Below are 22,667 nucleotides of genomic sequence, written 5' to 3'. Positions count from 1 at the left end.
CTCCTTCCGTGAACCATTGCATACGGTATTGGTCGACCCATGATGCTGTTACAGAGGGAGCCCCAAGGTCTCGAGCTGATGACAAGGAAGGAAGGAAGGAAGGAAGGAAGGAAGGAAGGAAGGAAGGATGGATGGATGGATGGAAACAGCATATAAAATCAACTGGATTGGATTCTTCTCCCTACTCCAGAACCTTGAACGTTCTTCACCGGTTGGGAACTGTTTTGAGGTGTGACATTCACTGCTCCTTCCAGTCAGAACCTGAAACTTACAGACATCGACCCAAAGAGCTTGGCCGTAATTCTGTCCCAGTTAACTATCTCCTCCGTTCCCATATTGCCTTTCAGGACACTGCTGGAACCCTTAGCATCCACTAGGTGCCAGACAGAGCAATTGAAAACAGATGGGAGAGAAGCTGCTGAAGGGGATTGGGAAAAGGGGACTTGGAATGGATGTTTCCTCTTGGGAGAGCAATCTAGAACCAGAGTCCGTGTGTGGCAAAGCTGAGAAGGAATTACTTCCTTGGAATTCACTGCCCGAGAGTGTGATCGATGCTGGGATATTGGAAAAGCAGCAGGCTGTGTGTATACCTGTGAAACGGTTTTGATTTATCCTGGAGATGGGAGATTCACTGGCTTAGCCATCCCTCATTTCCGAGGGAGCAGTTTAAAGCCAACCACCTTGCTGTGGGTGTGGAGTCACATGTAGGCCAGGACCAGGGAAGGATGGCAGTTTCCTTCTCTAAAGGACATGAGTGAGTGAGATAAGATTTTCCAACAATTAACAATGGTTAACATTCAATCAATTCATGGTTAGCATGAAAATGCTCATTCCAAATTATTATTGAATTTAACTTGCAGCATCTGCTGTGATGGGATTGGAAGGGAGGTCCCTAAAACATCACCTGCCTCTCTGGGTTCATAGTCGAGAGATGATACCACCAAGCTCTTGCCTCTCCAGCTGAACTAAGTGAGCCATTCCTTCATTTGCAATATTTCTTTTTCCCCACTCTGTCACACTTGAACACAATCAGCCTCTCCATGTTCGATCCACTTATTATTACAGATGCTATCTCAGCATGCAGCTTTACCTTCTACTGGATCTCAAATGGTCTCCTGGGCTAATGGGTTCCCAGATTGGTCTGTACACCTTCTCTCAGCCCATCTCATTGCTCCCCTGATTACCCAGCTCCCATTGCCCTTTGTTCCCATGCCATGAAACCCCTTCCTTTCTTCAGTGCTGGACTGGAACTTGTCCCCCTTCTCTCTCTCTCTGCCCCCCACTCACCATGATCCTCCTCACCCAGTGACCGCACTCACCTCTCGTCCATGCCCTCCCCCAGCTTCACCCAGTTGTGTTGGAAGGTCATCAATGAGGATTTCTACCGTGCAGATAATGCCAGCCTCTGCACATCCATTCCACAAATTGTAACTTCAAACTGGCACGCTCTGCGCACATATGGGCACCAGCAACATACAAACAAGTCTGTTTTCAAACTGCCCAACCTTGCAGAGCACTCCTTGATCAATGGACATACTGAGATGCAGTCCCACCGTCTCTGTGTAGCTGGACACCTCTTCTTCCCAATCTCTTTGGCATCCAATCGAATGGGAAAATGGATATGACAGGCAGCAGGAGGGAAAAACAAAGGGTAGGCTTTCTGTAATCACAAAGTACCTCCTGACAGCATGAGACATGAAGATGTAATGATATGTTTCAGCAGTAAAAATGTGATTTACCCTGAACTAGGGTGCAGACTGTGTGAAACCGATTGGGTACAGATATGTGTGAATCAATTGTAAATTATCTATAGCTGATTGGAGGCTTGTCGTCTATAAAAATGGGAAATGAAATCTTTGTTCTTGTAATACAGATTTGAGTTGTATACCATTTTTGGATGTATCCATCTCCCATGCATTCACAAATGAATGCTTAAACCAAGAAACCTGAGCCTGGTGTGGTCTAAGGGGAAATCGAGGGTTCAGTCTCCCATACCTTTCATGTTTTTGCAGTATCCTTAAATCAGCTCTGCACAGGAATTGAACACTGGAACTATGGGCCACTCACCCATGGGGGTAGTTTCCAGGTGAAAATCATGCTGGGAAATGCCATTTGGAAAACCGAAGGGTTAAACTCACCCTTTCACAATGAAATGACCAGGGAGTATCATACAGTCACAGAAAAATCGCTCAAGTTTGAAATCACACTCATTCAGGCTATTTCTATTGTTGCAACTTTAAAGAAAACCCTGAGGTTTCACAAGCTGCTTAGTTTACTGGCTTTCCAAAATGGGCAGTTCATCACCTTTATCTTTTTTTTTGAAAAGAAAAGAATTTTGGGGTTTTTTTTGACAAAATTACAAAGCTAATACAAAATAGTGTAACCACTTTACAATATAATAGCAACAGCATTGACTCTGTGTCTTGACATCTCTGTCTGAAACAAAAACCCTCTTCAAGGACAGTGTGGTCACAGAATGGTGGGTGTGGGTCCAGTTGCCATCTAAGTCCATGAATAGGAAAGGGTTGGAAGGATATGGACAAAACGCAGGCAGTGGCATGAGTTTAGTTTGGGAACTTGGTCAGCATGGACTACTCGGTTTCTGTACTGGATGACTCGATGATCGGCTGAAAAGGAAGCCTCCAATTCCTTTCCAAAATAAATATTTCCAACCGGAAACTCCTTGAGGAATCTTGCTTCCTGAAGGAGCTGCAGTATAGATGTCGGAGAGCTGAAGCAGTTTATGAGATAGAGTAGGGTCAGTGACTGATACATTTACAACACACTGCATCTGACACGCACAGTTCTGCTTCACTCCCATCCACAGTGAGAACCAGCCCAGGGGCAGGCTGATGGTGTAGGGAGCGTGCCCAGGACTGTCATCCCAATCCGAGAGGGCAGGAAAGTTTTCCTCACCGTCACCTCGGACAATACCCAGGCTTGGGCTGACAAGTGGTAAATAATAACCCTGAACCCTGGAGTTTGCCAAGGCTGCATACTCAGTCTCTCCCCTTTCCACTGCTGAGTCTGCTGCTATGAATTGTCCCCAGGTTTCTCCTGAAGGAACTGGGAGTGGCTCCGTAACCACCATTCACTGACCAAAGTGGAAGGGAAAGTCTCTCACTCTTACCTCTCCAATATCTTCTCTCTTGCCACCCTGCTATACCAAGGATATCGTTAAATTGGACTGGATGCAGGAAAGATTCACACGAATGTTACCGGGACTGCAGGGTTTGGGATGTAAGGAGAGACTGGCACCTTTTCCACTGGAGCATAAGGGGTTGAGGGGTAACCTTATAGACGTCTATAAGATCAAGAGGCCGAATAGCAGGGTAGGGGAGGTCAAAACTAGAGGGCATTACTTTAAGATGATAAGAGAAAGATTTTAAAGGGATGAGGGATAACCTTTTTCACACAGAAAGGTGGTTCATATGTGGAATGAACTGCCAGAGCAGGTACAGTTTGAAAATTGGAAAGACATTTGGATGGGTAAACGTAGAAAAAAGGTTGAAAGGAATATGGGATAGTTTAGTTTAGGAAATCTGTTAGACATGGACACGTTGGACCAAAAGGGTCTGTTTCTGTGCTGGAGGAAACTATGACTCTATTATTACTGGAATGTTGTCAGGGCCCATGGCCTTTGCAGTATCCACTGCCTTCAGCTCTTTCTGAATTTTACATGGAGTTTTGTGAATTGGCCGAAGACTGGTATCTGTGATGTTGGGGACCACTGGTGGAGGTCGAGATGGATCATCCATTTGGCACCTTTGGCTGAAGAATCCTGCAAAAGCTCACCCTTACCTTCTCCGCTGATATGCTGCGCTCTCCCATCATTGAGGATGGGGATATTTTTGGAGCTTCCTCCTCCAGGCATGTGCTGTTTAATTTTCCACCACCAATCATGACTGGATGTGGCAGGACTGCAGAGTCGATGTCTGATCTGTTGCTTGTGTGATTGCTGAGCTTTGTGTGAAGACGCTGGCCTTTTAACAAGGATATGTTTCCCAAGAGGCAAAGGCAGAGGTGTCGATATGTCTGGACACGGCCAGTCGAAAACAATGGAAGGGGAGTGGCCAGTCCTCCCTTTTCAGGAATTCTTTCCCACTTTGGTTCGGTTTTAGCAAGCAGTTGAAAAACTGCTGGGGACCGAGAGAAGCAGCTCCAGTGAAAAGAGGTTCCATGCTTCAACAGATGTTTCATACCTGAACTCTCTCTCCTGCCTGTGAGAACTAGTGTTTGAATTTGCCATTTGTCAAGGGGGGGGGGGGGTTTGTGGGATGTTGCAGGGATTGGAACAACTCCTTAATTAAATTGCAGTACAGAGTCAGTTGGATTATCAAATTAGTTGTCATTCTAAATTCTGTTTTCTTTTGTTCCTGTTTCATTGATAGTGTATAAATGAATTGTTTTGTGTAAAAGGTGGGTGGTTTGACCAGCTGCACCACACCTGGAATATCCACTTTACACCCACCAAAAAGAAACTATAAAGTTAGGGTCTGGTCTACCTCTTTAAAATGTTTTGAGGAGGGTTCTGGCCTGATCCATAACATTTGTCTATCATTTGCTGTTTGTGCTATTTGGCACAAAAATAGTCCTGTTTGGTTGTTTCACCGGGTTGCGACCTCATCTTCAGTTATGCCTGCTCTTCACTGATGAAGGGCTTATGCTCGAAACGTCGAATTCTCTATTCCCGAGATGCTGCCTGGCCCGCTGTGCTTTGACCAGCAACACATTTTCAGCTGCTCTTCACATGTCCTCCTGTACTCTTCACTGAGCCAGGGTTTATCCCCTGGCTTGATGGGGGTCATGGTTGAGTGGGGGATATGCTGGGCCATGAGGTGGCAGATTGAACGGCTATGGATGACCCACAGTACCTCATCAATGCCCAGTCTTCAGTTGCTAGATCTATTTGAAGTCTATCCCATTTAGCACTGTGATTGTGCCACACAACACAATGGACGGTATTCTCATTGTGAAAATGGACTTTGTCTCTATAAGGACTGTGTGGTGGTCATTGTTATCAATCCCATCATGCAGGCGGCAGATCGGTAAGGATGAGTTTGGGTATGTGTTTCCCTCACCAGCTACTGTAGACCCAGTCTAGCAGCTCAGTCAGTATTACTGCTGCTGAGTCACTCTGTGTGATGGATGTGGAAATCCCCCATCCAGAGTAACATTCCGTATCTGTGCCATCTTTACTGCTTCCAAGTGTTGGTCATTAGCTGTGGGAGGGACTGTACCTGGGAATCAGCAGGAGCTCTCCTTGCTCATGTTTTACCTGGAACTGTGAGACCTCATGGGGTCCGGAGTCAATGTTGAGGCCTCCCAGGGCAACTCCTTCCCGACTCTCTACCCCTGCTGGTGGGACAGGACATATCCAGGGATGGTGATGGTGGGGTCTAGGACATGGTCTGTCAGGTATGGCCAAGTCAGGTCTGTAAGACAGCTCTCCCAACTTTAGCACAAGACCCCAGATGTTGGTGAGGGGGACCGTGCAGGGTCAACAGGGATGTTTCTGCTATTGCCTTGCCTGGTGCCTAGGTCGTTGCTGGATGGTCTGGTGGTTTCGTTGAGACTTGATAGCGATTAGTTCAACTGAATGGTTTGGTAGACCATTTCAGAGGGCAGGTGATAGTAACCCACATTGCCATGGGTCTCGAGTCACATGTAGGCCAGAATGGGTCAGAGCAGATGATTTCCTTCCCGAAAGGACATCAGTGAATATCTAGGATGAACACACCTTTGTGTGTTCAGTATTACACCCAAGAATTACTTGGAGTTCAGTCCGTGGAATGCACCCGTGATGTTGAAGACATGCATCATTTCCTGATGATCCAGGATGGACTGGTTTGTAATGCCTGCCTGGTAACTCCCGGTCCATCCTCCAGAGGATTTACCAATGACACTGAGGCATTGCCAGGTATAGAGATAGAGCACTGTTTGGTGGTGAGGGATTTCTACCCACCTTCGATTGCAGTTCACGACAGGTCTCAGTAACAAAAATGAGTTCTTGATAGACCGATTTGGACATATTCCTTCTCACATACAAAGGTTAGTGTCACCTCACTGTGGTCCATTGTTGCTGAAGATGGATTCAGGTTAAAAAACAGATCCCCCCATGTGGAGTGAGTGTGTGTGAGACAGCCCCACAGGTGATAAAGACCCAGACATGGAAGATCCACAGGTTGCTGATGGGGTGTCCCAGGTGTTGCAACATCACTGGCCATATGATGTGTTACAAGCTCTCCATCTGACCAATGGAGAGGCAGGACAAGTGACTCAGACATCAACTGAAGGAAAATCTCAATGCTGTGCTGCTCCACCGAACTTTCCTCAGGACCATCCCCCTGTCAGAATGAGATGGAAAACCCAACATCCTCCAATGCTGAGTAACACAGGCACATCACAGACCTGTTACTGTGCTCAAGGAGTCTACTCAGCCCATCATTCTGACGCCTGGTGGAAATCTGTACCCCATTTCCCTGCACACCATTTCTATCCATACAATAGTATGGTTTTAAGAGCTACATTTTTTTAAATGTGAAGAAAGGTTAAGACAGAGGCGATGAGCAGTCGACTGCAAAGCCAATTATGCAAACAGCTTGTGAGGCTTTGGGGTTTTATTTTGATAAAGTTGGTACAATAGAAGCAGCTGGAACGGGTGGGATCAAGCTCCCACAGAACCAGGATTTCTGCAGTTGCTGGGGTCTTGAAACTGGATGGGGAAGCTCTCACTGTTACAGCTAAAGGCTGGGGTTCCCTTCCTGCTGCGGGAATTACATGTGAGACAGTCTGTTTTACTGAATTTGTCTTTGCCGAGAGTGTGTTTCTGGGATGCTACCATATTGGAACAGTTAATTTGGAATAGTGAACATGTTATTTTGTTAAACATTTTAATAGAGTTCCAACTGAGTATTCTTTTCTTTCCTTTTTAATTTAGTCTATATTTTCACTGTGGTGTAAAACAAAGTGTTTTGAGCTTAAAGTGGGGTAGTTTGATGAATTGATTTATACCTGGAAAGCAAACCTTTAAAATAAGAGAAGGTCAGGGTCTTAGCTATTTTCTTCATCTATTTTTGAGGGGGTTTGGTCTGGTCTGTAACACTATCCAAAAAAAATCATCCAATGCCTCGATTGCAGCTGTCCTGACCACATTTCCAGGCAGTGTGTTCCAGCTCTGAACTACTCACTGAGTGAAGACGTTTTTTCTCTCACACCAGTCCTGTATATCACTTTGATAGTGAGGCAACTGAAAGAGTGTTTCCCTGAAGGCATACTAATCCTGGAGTGTGCAGAACTAACGATGGATACCACAGCACATTGACATTGGCAGCACTGGGCTACCCATTTCGATCAGAGACTGTTGGAGACAAACATTGCACCTTCCCATTCTGGACTATGGTGACCTTCAGCAGCTGGTGATATGGCCCCTGCCATCCTGCTTCTAACCCAAACAGAAAGATGTGCCCAGACCACACCCTCCTCACCCAAACCCTGGCTATGTTCTGGATCCCTTGGCTCAGGGAGTGCTGTCAGTCAGTAAGTCAGGAATTAGCTCCAAACTGAAAACCTAGCCCCAAATGCTGGATGGGGACTTTCCCAATGCATCCATGAACACAGAGCAATCACATTAAAGACTTTTGGGGGGGGGGGGGGGGGAAGCTGGGGGGAGGGGAAGGAGGGGGAGACAACAAGTCCATGCCAGATGAAGCCCTCTGGGTTCGCTATGTCATTTGAGATTGTTGATGTTGGTGGTGGGGCAGGTGGGTGTGGGGAGAGTGGTTTAAAGGTGTAGCCATGAGGGCCTCCAGGCATCAGGTGCTGTCAGAGGGGTCACGCACCTTATTGGGGAACAGGTGAGGATGTTTGTGGGAATGAAGTGGCCGTGGCTCCCCCCACCAAAACCCGAGTCACTGTGGGTGAGCAGTGAATGTGGAGTTAATGCAAGGGATCCAAGCATTCAGGCCTGCAGCTCACCGGATGACTTGATGGTGTGTGGATGGAGGCATGCTTCTTGGGCCCCCAGCTGGGAGGGGGAAGAGGAGAGGAGACGGGGAAGGGAGGGAGGATTGAGGATGTCGAAGGGAGGCAGTGTATGTGTAGGGCAGGGACAGGAGTCCTGAAGTGAGGTGAAGCCTCGGGAGGGTGGACAGAGAGAGAGAGGGAGAGGGAAATAGGCGGGATTGGTGTCTCCTGTTGAAAGCCCTGGCCCTTTCCTCAGCCACTTGGTGGCTATGGGAAGGAGGAGCGCAGAGACTGAACTTTGTGGAAGTTTGCTAGGATTCAGTGCGGTTTCTCTCTGGCTCCAGTCGGAGTGACTAAGGCACCAGGACATTTCATTCTCTCTGTGTGTTGTGTGGTACCTCCCTCTCCCCCTCCTCCTCCCTGTCCCCTCCACCCTCTTCCTTTGTCTGTCTGTGTCTGTGTGTGTGTGTGGGGGGGGCTTTGTGCAGGGACAGGAGCTGGCTTTGGATTGGAATTCGGGAAAAAAGGAACCTGGAAAGACTCGGGTGCTGGGATTATTCAGAAGATCGTGGAGAAGAGAGACAGAGACAGAGAGGCGGGGGGCTGATCGGTTTTGGGGTTTGTGTGTGAGTGGGACTCTCTCTCTCTCTCTGTGTGTGTGTACCCCAGCGCCTCCCTCCCTCCTTCCACCCACCCCCCCCCCCCCCCGGGCTGTGAGCGGCGATGGGACATCACCAACAGCGGGCGATGCTCCTGCGGTACCTGACCGCCCTGACCTTCCTCTCTCTGGGAGCCCGGAGCAGTGAGCCGGCCGGGGACAGCCCTGCGTGCTACGGCGGCTTCGACCTCTACTTCGTGTTGGACAAGTGAGTAACAGAGCCCCCCCCGGGGCTGGGAGTTAGGGGGTGGGGGGATGCTACAGGGATCGACCCTCTGGGACACTGTCTGAACATAGCAGCAACTTGGGGCACGGTTGGAATAGCAGATTGACATTAGCTATCTAACTCACTCACTCTCTCTCTATCTCTTGTCCTCTGTCTCTCTCATTCTCTCACTGTCTCTCATTCCCTCTCTAAGTCAGTCTATATCTCTGTTTTTCTCTCTCTCTCATTCGGTCTCTGTCTGCGTGTGTGTGTGTGTCTCTCTCTCTCTTTTCAGTCATCTTTGAGCCAATTCAGTTTGGCAGGCATTAACTCTATGCCCAAAAGACTCCAGATGTGGATACTCTCTCCTCTCGTTTTCTTTCTCTCTCTCTCTTTGTATTCAGCTAACAAAAACCAAACACTCTCCGCATAATCCTCTGCTTGTCACATGAGTCCTCTCCTCCTCCTGTTCCACGGCCCCCTTCCTATCCGTGCGAACAGATGAAAGAGACCCCCCCCCAAAACCAAATCGGTCTCCAGGCAGCTAAAGCTCAAACCGAGTGAGAACAAGAGACAGCAGCCCCACTCTGTCCCCACTTCCCACTTGCCCAGCCCATTATCAGATACCCACTGACAGATTTATAGTGGGGGATGTGGGGTAATCAACACAACTTTGTCACCTCAAACCTTTCAGTGGAAAGTGGCCAGTTTCCCCAGGATAGTCTCTCCGTTATGTGTGGATTGTTGATTGGAATTTAGAATTTTGCATCCTTAACTTTTTTTTAAAAACCCTGTGTAGAGTGAGCTTTACTCTCAGCCTGTGTGTTTGAAGACGATGTGTTGTGTTATCTCTGAGGCAACATCCATCTCATATTTCATATGTTTTTTTTTAAAAAAACATCGCTTCTTCAAGTTCTCTCCTTTGGACATCTGTTCACCACATTAGATCAGTTCTGTTGTGCTCTGTGTCTGAAACAAAAGTGTTGTCAGTTCATGTTTTCAGCTGTTGAAAACTGTCCAAAAGTTATGATCTTTCACCTCCTTGTCCTAGTTTTAACTCTAACCGTGCTCCCCAGAGAAACAAAGCCTTGCAAGAGCCAAAAAAGAACAAGACTTGGGATTAAACCGTCCTCCAGATTGGGAGCTAGCCCAAGCTGCATTGTTGGTGAAGCCAGGGAGTTTAATTCTGGTTTAACATTCCCAGCTGGATCAGGAGGGAAAGGGACCATCACTGAGATACAGAGTGGGGATAAGAAACAGAGGATTGGTTGTTGGATTTAAGCTAAGGGTCACCCAAGCTGAATATAACTTGACCCAAAGTGGGAATTGAACTCACATCATTAACACCAACGCTGTGTGACAAACCAGCCATCCAACCAGCTGAGCTAAACAACTTGACACCAGTTAACTCCGAGCAGAATGTTTGACCTGGCACCTCACACCCTTGAATCTCTCTGGTTTTAACCCTGAATTGACCCACAATGTGACCCCAAGAATGATTATAGATTCGGGCCCACAATATCCATGCTGGTTTGCTGAAAAGAGCTGTCCAGTTATACAATCCCTACAGTGTGGAAGCAGGCCATTCGGCCCATTAAGTCTACACTGACCCTCCCTGTACTATGGTGCAATGGTAGTGCCCCTGCCTGGATGCTGGGTGGCCTGAGCACCTGCTACACAGGTGTACCAGGACATATCTGACCAGGTTGATCAGAAAGGACATGGAGGGAAGAGGGCCCCTTTCCCTTTAACAAGATGCCTCCTCAGCTCAAACAGCTATTTCACCGCCTGCAATAGGCACCAGTTGGGATGTCTGGAGAGAGAGCGAGACACAGAGAGAGACACAGAGAGAGAGAGATTTAAATGGCGATGGCTCTCAAAGTTACACTTAACAAGGGAACTGATCCTCATGTCCCCATCTCTAGCTATGTCTGTCTTCAGTGGTTCCCATGGGACAGGTCAAACCCACCCTGAGAGACCACAAAACCTACTCTCAATGCCACTGACTTCAGTGCGCTCCCTGATCCCTTCTCACTCCCCATATCTTTATGTCTCATCAGGAATTCTGGGCTCCACCACTCTCAGCTCCAGAACCTTTCCCAGATTTTGGCCTTGAGGTGTTACCCTGTCCTCCGTGCTTGGGCAAGGTGGGGTGGACCGCACAATGTTGACATTGCTGGCAAGTTCCTGATTTCACCACATGCCTCTGGTACCATAACACAACACAGTCTTTGTAACACCCTGGGCACCACCAGTCAAGGCGCAGAATTTCCTTAGAATGGAAATGAGCTTGATTGTCACTTGTACACAAATGAATACAATGAAAAAAGTTGTGCATTCCCCACTACTGGCACTTCTTTAGATACAAAGGGACCTAGTTACCAATTCTTAAAAACAAGTTCTTTGGGGAAAAAAACAAAAAGGCTGAAGAAATATGAGTTCCAGCTTTGCAGATGAGTTGAGGAATAGGTTGGAATTCTTGTCCAGTTCTCCATTGTGGGGTTGAGTTTGGGTTGGTGTTACAAACTGTGTCTGAATCCAAATCAGTTGCACTGACTTTGCTTTCCTTTTGTTTGGATACTTTGTGGTCTCATTTGATTGGCTTGGTAAATTGGTTTTAATGGCATGGGTTTATACATGACAGATGTTCACTAGTCTGCGATGGTCTCTGCTTGCAACAGTGCGCAGCCTAACGGAGGTCAAGGAAGAGGTTGTACCAAAACTGCTCTTACACCCCTCAAACCTTCCTTTTCAAACCCTGGCCATGACCCTGGCCTATCCTACCCCACTGTGATCTCTTCAGGACAGATGTTCCCACATCATTGATCGCTTTCACATTCACCTACCCTGTTCTGTCCTCTACAATATGCTATCCTGAAACTGTCCAGCTCATCAACTCCTATCTGTGCTTTTAAAAACATGGTCAGAATCTCTTGCCCACACCCCCTTCTCCTTTACTTGACAATGGTGACCTTTTATCCCAGTTACAAATGCTCAATGACCAAGTAATACTCACTGAAACACAACATACTATCAATTTGTTTGTACAATTCCTTCGGTGGACAGGAAATAAAATTGGCATTCATTCAAAGTGCTGAGAGATTTCCAGGTGTTGACTGAGTGCTCAGACAGATTCAGAAAACATTCTAAGAGAAATCCACATCGGTTAGGCCACTGTTGGAATATTGTGTGCATTTCTGGTCTCCTTCCTATCGGAAAGATGTTGTGAAACTTGAAAGGATTCAGGAAAGATTTACAAGGATGATGCCAGGGTTGGAGGATCTGAGCTACAGGGAGAGGCTGAACAGGCTGGGGCTGTTTTCCCTGGAGCGTCGGAGGCTGAGGGGTGACCTTATAGAAGTTTACAAAATTATGAGGGGCATAGATAGGACAAATAGAGGTGGTCTTTTCCCTGGGGTCGGGGATTCCAGAACGAGAGGGTATAGATTTAGGATGAGAGGGGAAAGATATAAAAGAGACCTAAGGGGCAACTTTTTCACGCAGAGTGTGGTACGTCTATGGAATGAGCTGCCAGAGGATGTGGTGGAGGCTGGTACAATTGCAGCATTTAAGAGGCATTTGGATGGGTATCTGAATAGGAAGGGTTTGGAGGGATATGGGCCGGGTGCAGGCAGGTGGGACTAGATTGGGTTGGGATATCTGGTCGGCATGGACGGGTTGGACCGAAGGGTCTGTTTCCGTGCTGTACATCTCTATGACTCTATGACACCAGTTTAGAGACCAGAGGCAGCAAGCGATGAGGAAAGGGGATTGGAGCCCAGGATTAAGCCACATGTGCTCCACCTGTGTACGGGGGTACTTTTCAGAGAGAAGCTGAAACAAGATGAACTGTTCTTACCTTATCTCAGCAAGGAGGCAGTGACTTTGGAGACAGTGTCACAAAAGGTGCACCAGATACATTCCTGGAACCAGACAATTGACCCACCACATGGAGGGGGGGTGGCAGGGGGCGTGGGGGAGGTTGGACAGATTGGGGCAAGACTGTCCACAGCTTTGGAAGTAGGAATTTGTTTCAGTGAAAACTGAGGATGCTGGACAGGATAGAATGCAGGAGATTGGACAGCCTGGAACAAGGGGTGCCTTGTCTCAGTTTCAGGGGTTCATCATTTAAGGCCGAGATGAGGAGCCCTCTCTTTACTCTTCCAATCCCTCCCCAAGGAAGCTGTGACAGCTCAGTCAGTCATTGTGTATACCCAGGACTGAGGTGGACTCATCTTTGCATGTTCCAGAAATGAAAGGATATTTCAGTGGGGGCATCAATGGGACACACATCGCTGAGATCAAAGATCAGCCAAGACCATGTAGAGATGGAGAAAACGCAGGAGCTCATGAGATTGACAACTGTCTCTCTGACATGCATTGTTTCACAACTGGGGGGGGGGGGCGGGGGGCTCCTTCTCAATTAGGAGACAGATTCGGACCCTTCGGCCCAACTAGTCCGTGCTGACCATCATCCCAAACTAAACTGGTCCCACTAGCCTGCTCCTGGCCCATATCCCTCTGATGCTTTCCTATTCATGGACTTATCCAAATGTCTTTTTGGACAATTGTACCCACATCCATCAGCTCCTCAGGAAGGTTCATTCCCTGTGTATAAAGCGTCTTGAAATTCCCCTTCCTGGGGGAAAGATAACTGCCATGAACTATCTACATCCCTCATTATTTTATAAACCCTCTCAACTTGCGTTCCAATGAAAAGTGTCCCAGGCTTCCTTTATAACTGACATCTCCCATATTCGGCATCATTTTCACTTTCGCTGAGTATTCCTGTCTGGGTTCATCCATTTTCTGCTCAACTCTCAAGGTGTTTCTGAGTAATGCCATGACAGTACCTGTGCATCTCTGCCTTCAGCAGCCTGAACTCTGATCTTCCAGCACACAGTCTGTCTCTTTCACACATTCCCGGAGGACACTGTTCCATTGTAGCGTACTTCAGGAGGTCCAGCAGGAAAACCATTAAACTCTTTCTTTGCACTAACAGCTTTAGTTGTTCTGGTGAACTCAGATGGGTTAAAACGTCAGCCTTTGGCCAGGTTCCCTTTCCAAAATGACTAGTTTTCGACTCTCAACCTGTCTGCACTTGACCACAGAAGAACAGAGTCACTGGCTGGGCCTGAGATAGTTATGACTGTGAAACCACTCAGAGAGGAGCCACTTCTGCTAATTATTGCTGTGGGTTGTGGCTGTCAGACAGCTACTACTTTATCAAGTGAAGCTTTGCAATCACAGTATGTTCACTGATAGAAAGGTGGAGACCTGAGGATCCTGATTCTAGATTTAAGAACCAAGCTTTGACCACAACAACAGTTAGTCCTCTCTTCAGAGACCCTTCTGTTTGAAGCTCATGGAAGACTCTACTCTAACTCTCCCCTTCCTATCCAAAAAGGTTACTTTGCAAACACTTCTTCACAAATCCAAAGTTCAGTTTGTCCCACTCTCTGAGATTCCGCCAGCTCCCCTATGCTTTTTGCGAACGTTTCTGACAACCTCTCTCTGCAGCCAGACATTTGCTGATTTGCCTGTAGGTTCTTGTGTCTGTGGGTCACCTCGCATCTCCCTGTTCAGGTCCATTGGTGACACACCTCACACAGTGTTCTGAAGGTGGGACATCATTCCAACTTACTGCTTCACCAACGTTTGGTCAGAAATACTGCCCACTACCTGGATTTCCGTCACTTCGGTTTCTCCTGCCTGCCAATGATGCCATTCCCTTTCTCAATGTGGTTATACAAAGCAGGCACTTATAAAATGAAAAGGGAGGAAGGTGAGAAAGTTGCTGTTCTTTTCTTCCCCTGGTCTGTTGTTCATGTGTGGAATTACAACACTGCAATTTCATTATTTCAACTGAGGGATCAGTGCAAAATCTGATATTGCTGGGAAAGTGACTAAGAGCTTTAACAGCTTGCACTGCTCAGGTCTTTAATGGTATGTGCTTTCTGGGGAAAGTGGACTGGTGTGCTGTATTAGTCAGGCTGTGTATAATGTTCTCAGTGCTTCCTCAGATTTGACTGGAGGGAAGTGAAAGGCTGTTGACTGCCTGTGCAGTGATACACAGTCTCTGCTCGGTAAAGTGACTGGGCTCAAAGGTAGACTCCCCACCCCTCCATCCCCTTCCCCGTCGAGGCCAGTGCTTGAAGGACAGATGGAGAGGCAGTGAAATGTCCCTCCTTGTGACACAAGCTAATGGTCAGAGTGCGTCATCTGGACTGTCAGGGTCACACAGGACTGGGACCCAAGGGAGGAAGGTTCAAATGGAGTCTCTGTCAGGAGTTAGTCACTTGGCATGATTGTGGGTTTCAGTTCCCATCTGGTAAATACTCCCACCACCTGGTTACTATATTAATCTAGCCTTCCCGTACTGTCATTGTGAACTGCCTTTGACTTTGTGCTCCCATTCCCAATACTGTGGATTCAGTTCTGCTTGGTGGGACGAGATGATGTACAAATGTTGGTAGATGGTGAAATGTTCTGCTCTGATGAAAACGGATTGATGTTGGTCTGAGGAATTGTTGAACACCTTGCTTTGAGATTGCAATTCCAAGCCCTCCAAATACACAGTCCACAAAGTAAGATGTGGGTAAGTGTGAAGTGATCCACCTTGGCAATACAAAAACCAGGCAGGCAGATTATTCCCTGAATGGTGATACCTTGGGAAAGAGCTGGTGCACAGAAACTTGGGTGTCTCTATGCACCAGTTACTGAAGCAGCCAGTGAAGAAGCTAAATGACAAGGTGACCTTCATCGTGAGAGGATTCAAGTACAGGAGCATGGACGCCTTGCTGCAGTTGGACAGGACGTGGGTGAGACCACAGCTGCAGTGTTGTGTGCAGTTTTGGTCTCCTTACCTGAGGGAGGATGGATGGTGATGTCAGCGAGTCCTGGGATGGCAGACTGAATCAGTTAGGACCATACTCACTGGTGTTGAGGAGAATGTGGGGAGGGGGGAGATGTCTCTTACACAACAACTGATACAATACTAACATCCTGTTACAGCATAAACATGGGATGGATGTTCCTGCTGAGCAGGGGGTCCAGACCCAAGGCTCTCAGTCTGAGGATACAGGCTAGGACTGAGCTATGGAGAAATGCCTTCACCCAGAGAGTGGGGAGCCTGTGGGATTCACGGTCACTGAAAGAGTTTGAGGCTGAAACAGTGAATGTTATCAAGAAGAAGTTGGAGCTAAAGGGTTTGAAGGCTATGGGGAGAAAGTGGGAACGAGAGCCTGAGTTGGATGTATCAGCCACAATCACAGAGAATAGCAGAGCTAGTTCAAATGGCCAAATGACCAACTCCTGCTCCTATCTTCAGCATTTCTGAATTGAATTTATTGTCACGTGTACTGAGGCACAGTGAAAAGTTTTGTCTCGCAAGCAATACAGGCAGATCACAGAGTTAAGTAGCATAGCTAAGTTAATAACAGGTAAACTGCAGCAAACAAAAACACAGGTACAGGTGAATGTTCAGAGTTTGTGAGTCCATTCAGTATCCTAACAACAGTAGGGTAGTAAGGTAGAAACTGTTACAAAACTAGCTGGTGTTTCTGTACCTTCTCCCTCGATGGTAGAGGTTGTAGAAAAACATTGCCAAGGTGGGATGGACCTTTGAGAATGCTGGTGGCCTTTCCCTGACAGCGGGGCCTGGTAAATGGATTCGATCAATGGGAGGTTGGCCTTTGTGATTGTCCAGGCCGAGTTCACCACTCTCTGCAATGGTCTCCAATCTTGAATTGTACAGTTGCCATACCAGGTAGTGATACATCCAAACAGAATGCTCTATATGGCGCACCTATAAAAGTTGGCAAGGGTGTTTGCTGTCATGCCAAATTTCCTCAGCTGCCTGAGGGAAAAGAGATGTTGATGGGCCTTTGTAACCAGTGCATCCACATGAAGAGTCCAAGAAAGCTTGTATGGATGCTCCCAGGAGCTTGATGCTCTCCACTTGTTCCACCTCTGTGCTGTTAATGTGTAGGGGGGCCATGAGTAACATCCCGCCGAAAGTCAACAATGAGTTCCTTGGTTTGGCCAGCATTGAGGGGCAGGTCGTTCTCAGTGCACCATTTTTCCAGGTCTTCTGTGCCCGAATGACGAATTTAGGTCCTTATTTAGGCATCAACTGTGACTCCAGTAGTCACAGGACCGCACGGTTCTGAGTTTTAAAGTTCTCATCCAGGCCTTGAGCCCCATTGGTCCATGCAGTACTGAGGGCAGTGCAATGAAACAGTTTCAGATGATGCAGAATGAAGCTCACTGTTTAACACAGGAAAGCCAGGAGTTGAAAAGGACAACAATGTACCTGTGGGCCTGATGTGAGTGGCAGGGAAAACCCCAGAATCGGTTATAAATGGGGCACCTAATAGGCATGGGGAAAAGAGATGTCTGCTTTTGGACAGAGTTAACATGAATGAATGAAGGGGAAACCATGGCTGACAGAGTGGTCAAGGAGGATCCAGTCAGCTATTTGTATTTTCAGAATGCTTTTGACAGCAATTAACACAAGCAGGCAGCAGCAAAGTTTAAGTGTGTGGGATTTTGGAAGAATATACCCCCTGTTGGAGTACGGTGGACAGGTCCCTGGTAGGATCTGCTGGCCTTGGAGGGAGTCCAAGCTGCACTTCAGGGAATAAGACTCTACAAAATTAGCGGAATTGAGAAAGTTAAGGGTGAGCTGAACAAGCTGTACAAGATATTAACAGGACAAGACAGGGGAGAGGAAGATCAACCGTTCCCGCTGGTCGGAGATTCGAGAACCAGAGGGTATGTTCCTCAGGAGAAAAACAATCCAATTTCTCAGCAGCCTCGAGACCCTGGTGGCAAGCAGCTGCCATCTCGTCAGCTCTTCTCGTTGACTGGTAGGACAGGCTGGAGGGGCTGAATGGTCTCCTCCTGTTCCTGTGTTCCTCAGTGGACCATGTCTCCACAAGAAGTGTTGGTGTGTGTGTGTGTGTGTGTGTGTGTGTGTGTGTGTGTGTGTGTTAACAGGATTGTCCACTTCATGGGAGTTAGCTGTGGGGAGACATTGCACAGGGAAATGACTTCATGATGATTTTTGGTATTTACTCTGGGAGTTGACAGTGTGGATGGTTGGGTGGGAGGGAACCTGAATGGCTCCTTCTTATTTCCCGGTCATGGGGGTCCTGTCGTGAATAAAACATTACTGGCAGTCACTGGGGGGTGGGGGTGGGGTGAAGTTTGAATGTCCCCTTTAGGGAAGGAAGTCTGGCCTACATGTGACTCCAGACCATCCCAATGTGGTGGACTCCCACTGCCCTTTGGGACGGAAGGGATGGATCATAACCGCTGACCCGGTCAGTGGGAACAAATTAAAACGAAGGAGAGCAGTCTCCAATGCCAGGCCAGAGGTTTGTCACTGCAGCTGCATCACTGAGGGAGTCCTGTCCCTTTCAGGTTCAGGACGGGGTGAGGAAGATCCCACAGCACAATTCGACAAGGACCACTGGTCAATATTGATCCCCTGGTCACTGGTCCATATGTGGGTTGTTGCTGTGTAACTCAGTGACACTGGCTGGCTGCCATTTGTGTGATTTTGGCTGGTTTGTAACACAGAGTGATACCAACATAGGTTCCATTCCCAGAATGGCCACAGTTACCTTCCGTGAGCTCAGTGTGGCACGGTGACTCAGTGGTTAGCACTGCTGCCTCCCAGCGCCAGGGACCCAGGTTCGATTCCAGCCTCAGGCAACTGACTGTGTGGAGTTTGCACATTCTCCCCGTGTCTGCGTGGCCTTCCTCCCACAGTCCAAGGATGTGCAGGTTTGGTGAATTGGCCATGCTAAATTCCCCAGTGTTCAGGGATGTGTATGTTAGGTACATTATTCTGGGGTAAGTGTAGAGGATTGGGTCTGGGTGGGATTCTCTTCACAGGGTTAATGGGGACTTACAGTCATAGAGATGTACAGCATGGAAACAGACCTTTCGGTCCAACCCGTCCATGCCGACCAGATATCCCAACCCAATCTAGTCCCACCTGCCAGCACCCGGCCCATATCCCTCCAAACCCTTCCTATTCATATAGCCATCCAAATGCCTCTTGAATGTTGCAATCGTACCAGCCTCCACCACTTCCTCTAACAGCTCATTCCATACACGGACCACCCTGTGTGTAAAAAAGTTGCTCCTTTGGTCTGTTTTATATCTTTCCCCTCTCACCCTAAAGCTATGCCCTCTAGTTCTGGAATCCCTTACCCCAGGGAAGAGACCTTGGGTATTTATCCTATCCATTCCCCTCATGATTTTATAAACCTTTATAACGTTACCCCTCAGCATCTGACGCTCCAGGGAAAAGAGCCCCAGCCTGTTCAGCCTCTCCCTGTAGCTCAAATCCTCCAGACCTGGCAACATCCTTGTGAATCATTTCTGAACCCTTTCAAGTTTCACAACATCTTTCCGATAGGAAGGAGACCAGAAATGCACACAATATTCCAATTGTGGCCTAACCAATGTCCTGTACAGCCACAACATGACCTCCCAACTCCTGTACTCAATAAGACTTGTTGGGCCAAAGGGCCTGATTTTCTCCCCTTGCTGGAGTCAGAGTGACACAAGTTAAATTCCCCACCATCTCTCTTTCTCTCTTTTTCTCTCTCTTTCTCTCTAGATTAAAGTGACTGTATAGGCTCTCAGCTTTAGGATGTAGTCTGTCAGGCAGTCTCCTGTCTAACACAGGATGACGATTAGTGGATGTGGACTTGCAAAATTAAAGGGAAAACTTGCTGAATGAACGAAGAGAGAAGCACACTGTGGAATGACATCAAAGAGGCAGGAGAAAATCTGGCGAGCAGGCACAGCTGGTGGTGGGAGCATTCCCGAGTGAAAGCTGAGCTGGCTGGAAATATGGGTCATCTTTTCGAATGTAGGAAAGGCTGTAACCTGGAGGGGGAATGGATTCTTTCCATTTCACGTGAAGAAAATCTCCTGACACACACACACACACACACACACACGTGGGAGAAAGGGGAGGACACTTGATATTTATCTTTGGAAATTTCATCTCATCAGCTCAATGCACCAGTTCACTGTGACTTTGTGTGTACCATGAGTGACATACTGTGCCTGGAGAAGCCAGAATCAGGTCTGCAAGGTCCCCTTTATTTACACATGGGGAGTCCTTGACATAGACAGGATGCAGAGCTGGCCTGAGAAATGGCAGATGGAGTTCAACCTGGATAAATGCAAGGTGATGCATTTTGGAAGGTCGATCCTGAATGCTGAATATAGGATTAAAGACAGGATTCTTGGCAGTGTGGAGGAACAGAGGGATCTGGCTGTGCAAGTAGATAGATCCCTCAAAGTTGCCAATCAAGTGGATAGGGTTGTTAAGAAAGCATATGGTGTTTTGGCTTTCATTAACAGGGGGATTGAGTTTAAGAGCCGTAAGGTTTTGCTGCAGCTCTACAAGTCCCTGGTGAGACCACACCTGGAATATTGTGTCCAGTTCTGGTCACCTTACTATAGGAAAGATACAGAGGCTTTGGAGAGAGTGCAAAGGAGGTTTACTAGGATGCTGCCTTATGAAGAAAGGTTGAATAAGCTCAGACTTTTCTCTCTGGGGAGAAGGAGGAAGACAGGTGACCTGATCAAGGTGTACAGAATAATGAGTCAATAGCCAGAGACTTTTCCCCAGGGCAGGATTGACTGGTACGAGAAGTCATAGTTTGACGATATTAGGAAGAAGGTATAAAGGAGACGTCAGAGGTAGTTTTTTTTTACGCAGAGAGTTGTGAATGTATGGAATGTGTTGCCAGCTGTAGTGGTGGAAGCAGAGTCATTGGGGATATTTAAGCGACTGCTGGACATGCACATGGATAGCAGTGAGTTGAGGGGTGCGAAGGTGAAATTCCAATATTTTACATTAGGATTAAACCTGGGCACAACATTGTGGGCCAAACGGCCTGATCTGTGCTGTACTTTGCTATGTTCTATGTTCTATGACCCAATTCCCTCAGAGCCAGCTCTCAGAGTGAGCAGAACCCTTGACCCTCTGTTTATGTCTGTCAGCCAGAGCTCCCCATGTTGGGGAACTCCGATTCTCTGTGGTGTCACTGGCTGACCCCATGATAATCCTTACCAGGAACAGGAACTGGTGCGGTTGAACACTTTCACAAGGCTTGACACGTCAGTAACCCACTGAGTTACAATGAATTGTAGATGGGAACAGCGTAAGAAATGCTCTCCGTTCACCCAAGAGAACACTACAGAGGGCTAACAGGAGGAGGGGCTGTCTGTCAATGAGGTTTCCTGTCGCTGGAACCAGGAGACCTCATGAGCTAGAGCAGGTAGAATAGAAGGCAGCTGCAGAGAGGGAAGACAAACTGGGGAGGGAGGAACCAAAGGACAACAGCTATGATGAAGCACAGGGGAAGGGACATAAAAAAGAGGCAACAACATAAAATGGTCCAAGGGAAATGGGAGATGTTCACAGAACAAACTGCAGTCAGAGGAAAGGCCCTTCGACCCATCGAGTCTGTACCAACCAGAAACCATCAGCTCAGTATTCGAATCCCATTTTCCAGCACTTGTCCCGTCAATGTCTGAGAAATGGAAAGGTGCAGCCAGAACAAAAGGCAAGACCGGTTCAGAGAGCCGGAAAATGGGAGCGGCGTTCCTGGTCTGAAATCGGGTAAAACCGTGTAGTTCCCGAAGGATGAGGGACCAGCTCCTTCTACTTAGATTTATCAGAGCACCGTGGGACAGAGCTGAAGCCCAAACGAAGGACGCTATCTCTGAGGCTGTGGATCTGTCAGAATGGTGCTGGTTGGGTGCTCCACAGGTCAGGCAGTCCCCGTGGAGATGGGCAGACAGACAGATATGGAGTTGATGGAGGGAGCCTACAGGAGAACTCTCCATCACCCATCCAATGGGTGAGGGTGAGGGTGGGGGTGAGGACAGGCAGGAACAGTCCCTCGCTGGAAACCCACTGCACCGGGGATTTGTTCAAAGACAAACTGAAGGAAGGAAGTTGTTTGCAGTCCCTCACATCTCTGCGGCTCTGAACTGACCACAATCCACTTCACAAAAGTTGTAATCTTGAGAGTGTCTGTGCCTTCAAAGCGTGAGTGAAGCTAATTTTCATGTGTGTTCTCAGTGGTCACGTCGAGGACTGAAAGCACACTGTGCAGTGAGGCAAGAGGAACAGCTTTAGGCCACTGTGCTATTGGAGTCTGCTTTTCGATTCACTGATCTGATCGAGGCTTAGAGATGGTACAGGGTAATGACCTTAACTATTTATCCTAAGCATGCCCCTCATGATCTTGTAAACCTCTATAAAAGGTCACCTCTCAGCCTCCGACGCTCCAGGGAAAACAGCCCGATTCTCCAACCCTGGCAATATTCTTGCAAATCTTTTCTGAGCCCTTTCAAGTTTCACAACATCTTTCCATTCGGAAGGAGACCAGAATTGCACACAATATTCCAATAGTGGCTGAACCAATGTCCTGCACAGCCGCCACATGACCTCCCAACTCCTATACTCAATACTCCCTGACCAATAAAGGAAAGCATCCTATCTCATCTACCTCAACTTCATTTTCCTACTTTTCCCCCATAACCCTTGATTCTGTCTCAATTGAAAGATCCCACACACTGACTCCCTTATGAGAGTAGAAACTCCTCATCTGGCTTCAGAGGGAGACCCCTGAGTGTGAGATTCCATGCTCTGACCCCAGACTATCACAAAAAGGGAAGCAACAATTCCACATTGAACCTGCCAAGTCCCGTCAGTATCTGGTTTGTTGTAGCTGGCTTGTGTCTGCTTCCTCTGAAATTCCTTCTGAAAGCAGTGCACTCCATTTCTGTTTGGAA

At 47.6% G+C, this 22,667-nt stretch overlaps 1 protein-coding gene across 1 annotated transcript in view; it reads left to right on the top strand.

The window, feature by feature from the left end:
• The first annotated feature begins 8,334 nt into the window (after positions 1–8,334).
• LOC132837029 (anthrax toxin receptor 1-like) overlaps positions 8,335–22,667 on the top strand; it is a 129,376-nt gene continuing 115,043 nt past the window's right edge. Inside the window, exon 1 of the mRNA XM_060856679.1 lies at positions 8,335–8,831. Coding sequence (XP_060712662.1) covers positions 8,689–8,831 — 143 coding nt within the window. The 5' untranslated portion in view covers positions 8,335–8,688. The remainder of the gene's footprint in view (positions 8,832–22,667) is intronic.

Source organism: Hemiscyllium ocellatum, chromosome 48, assembly GCF_020745735.1.
Source record: "Hemiscyllium ocellatum isolate sHemOce1 chromosome 48, sHemOce1.pat.X.cur, whole genome shotgun sequence".
Classification (NCBI taxonomy): domain Eukaryota; kingdom Metazoa; phylum Chordata; class Chondrichthyes; order Orectolobiformes; family Hemiscylliidae; genus Hemiscyllium; species Hemiscyllium ocellatum.
This window is presented reverse-complemented; position numbering and strand designations above follow the sequence as displayed.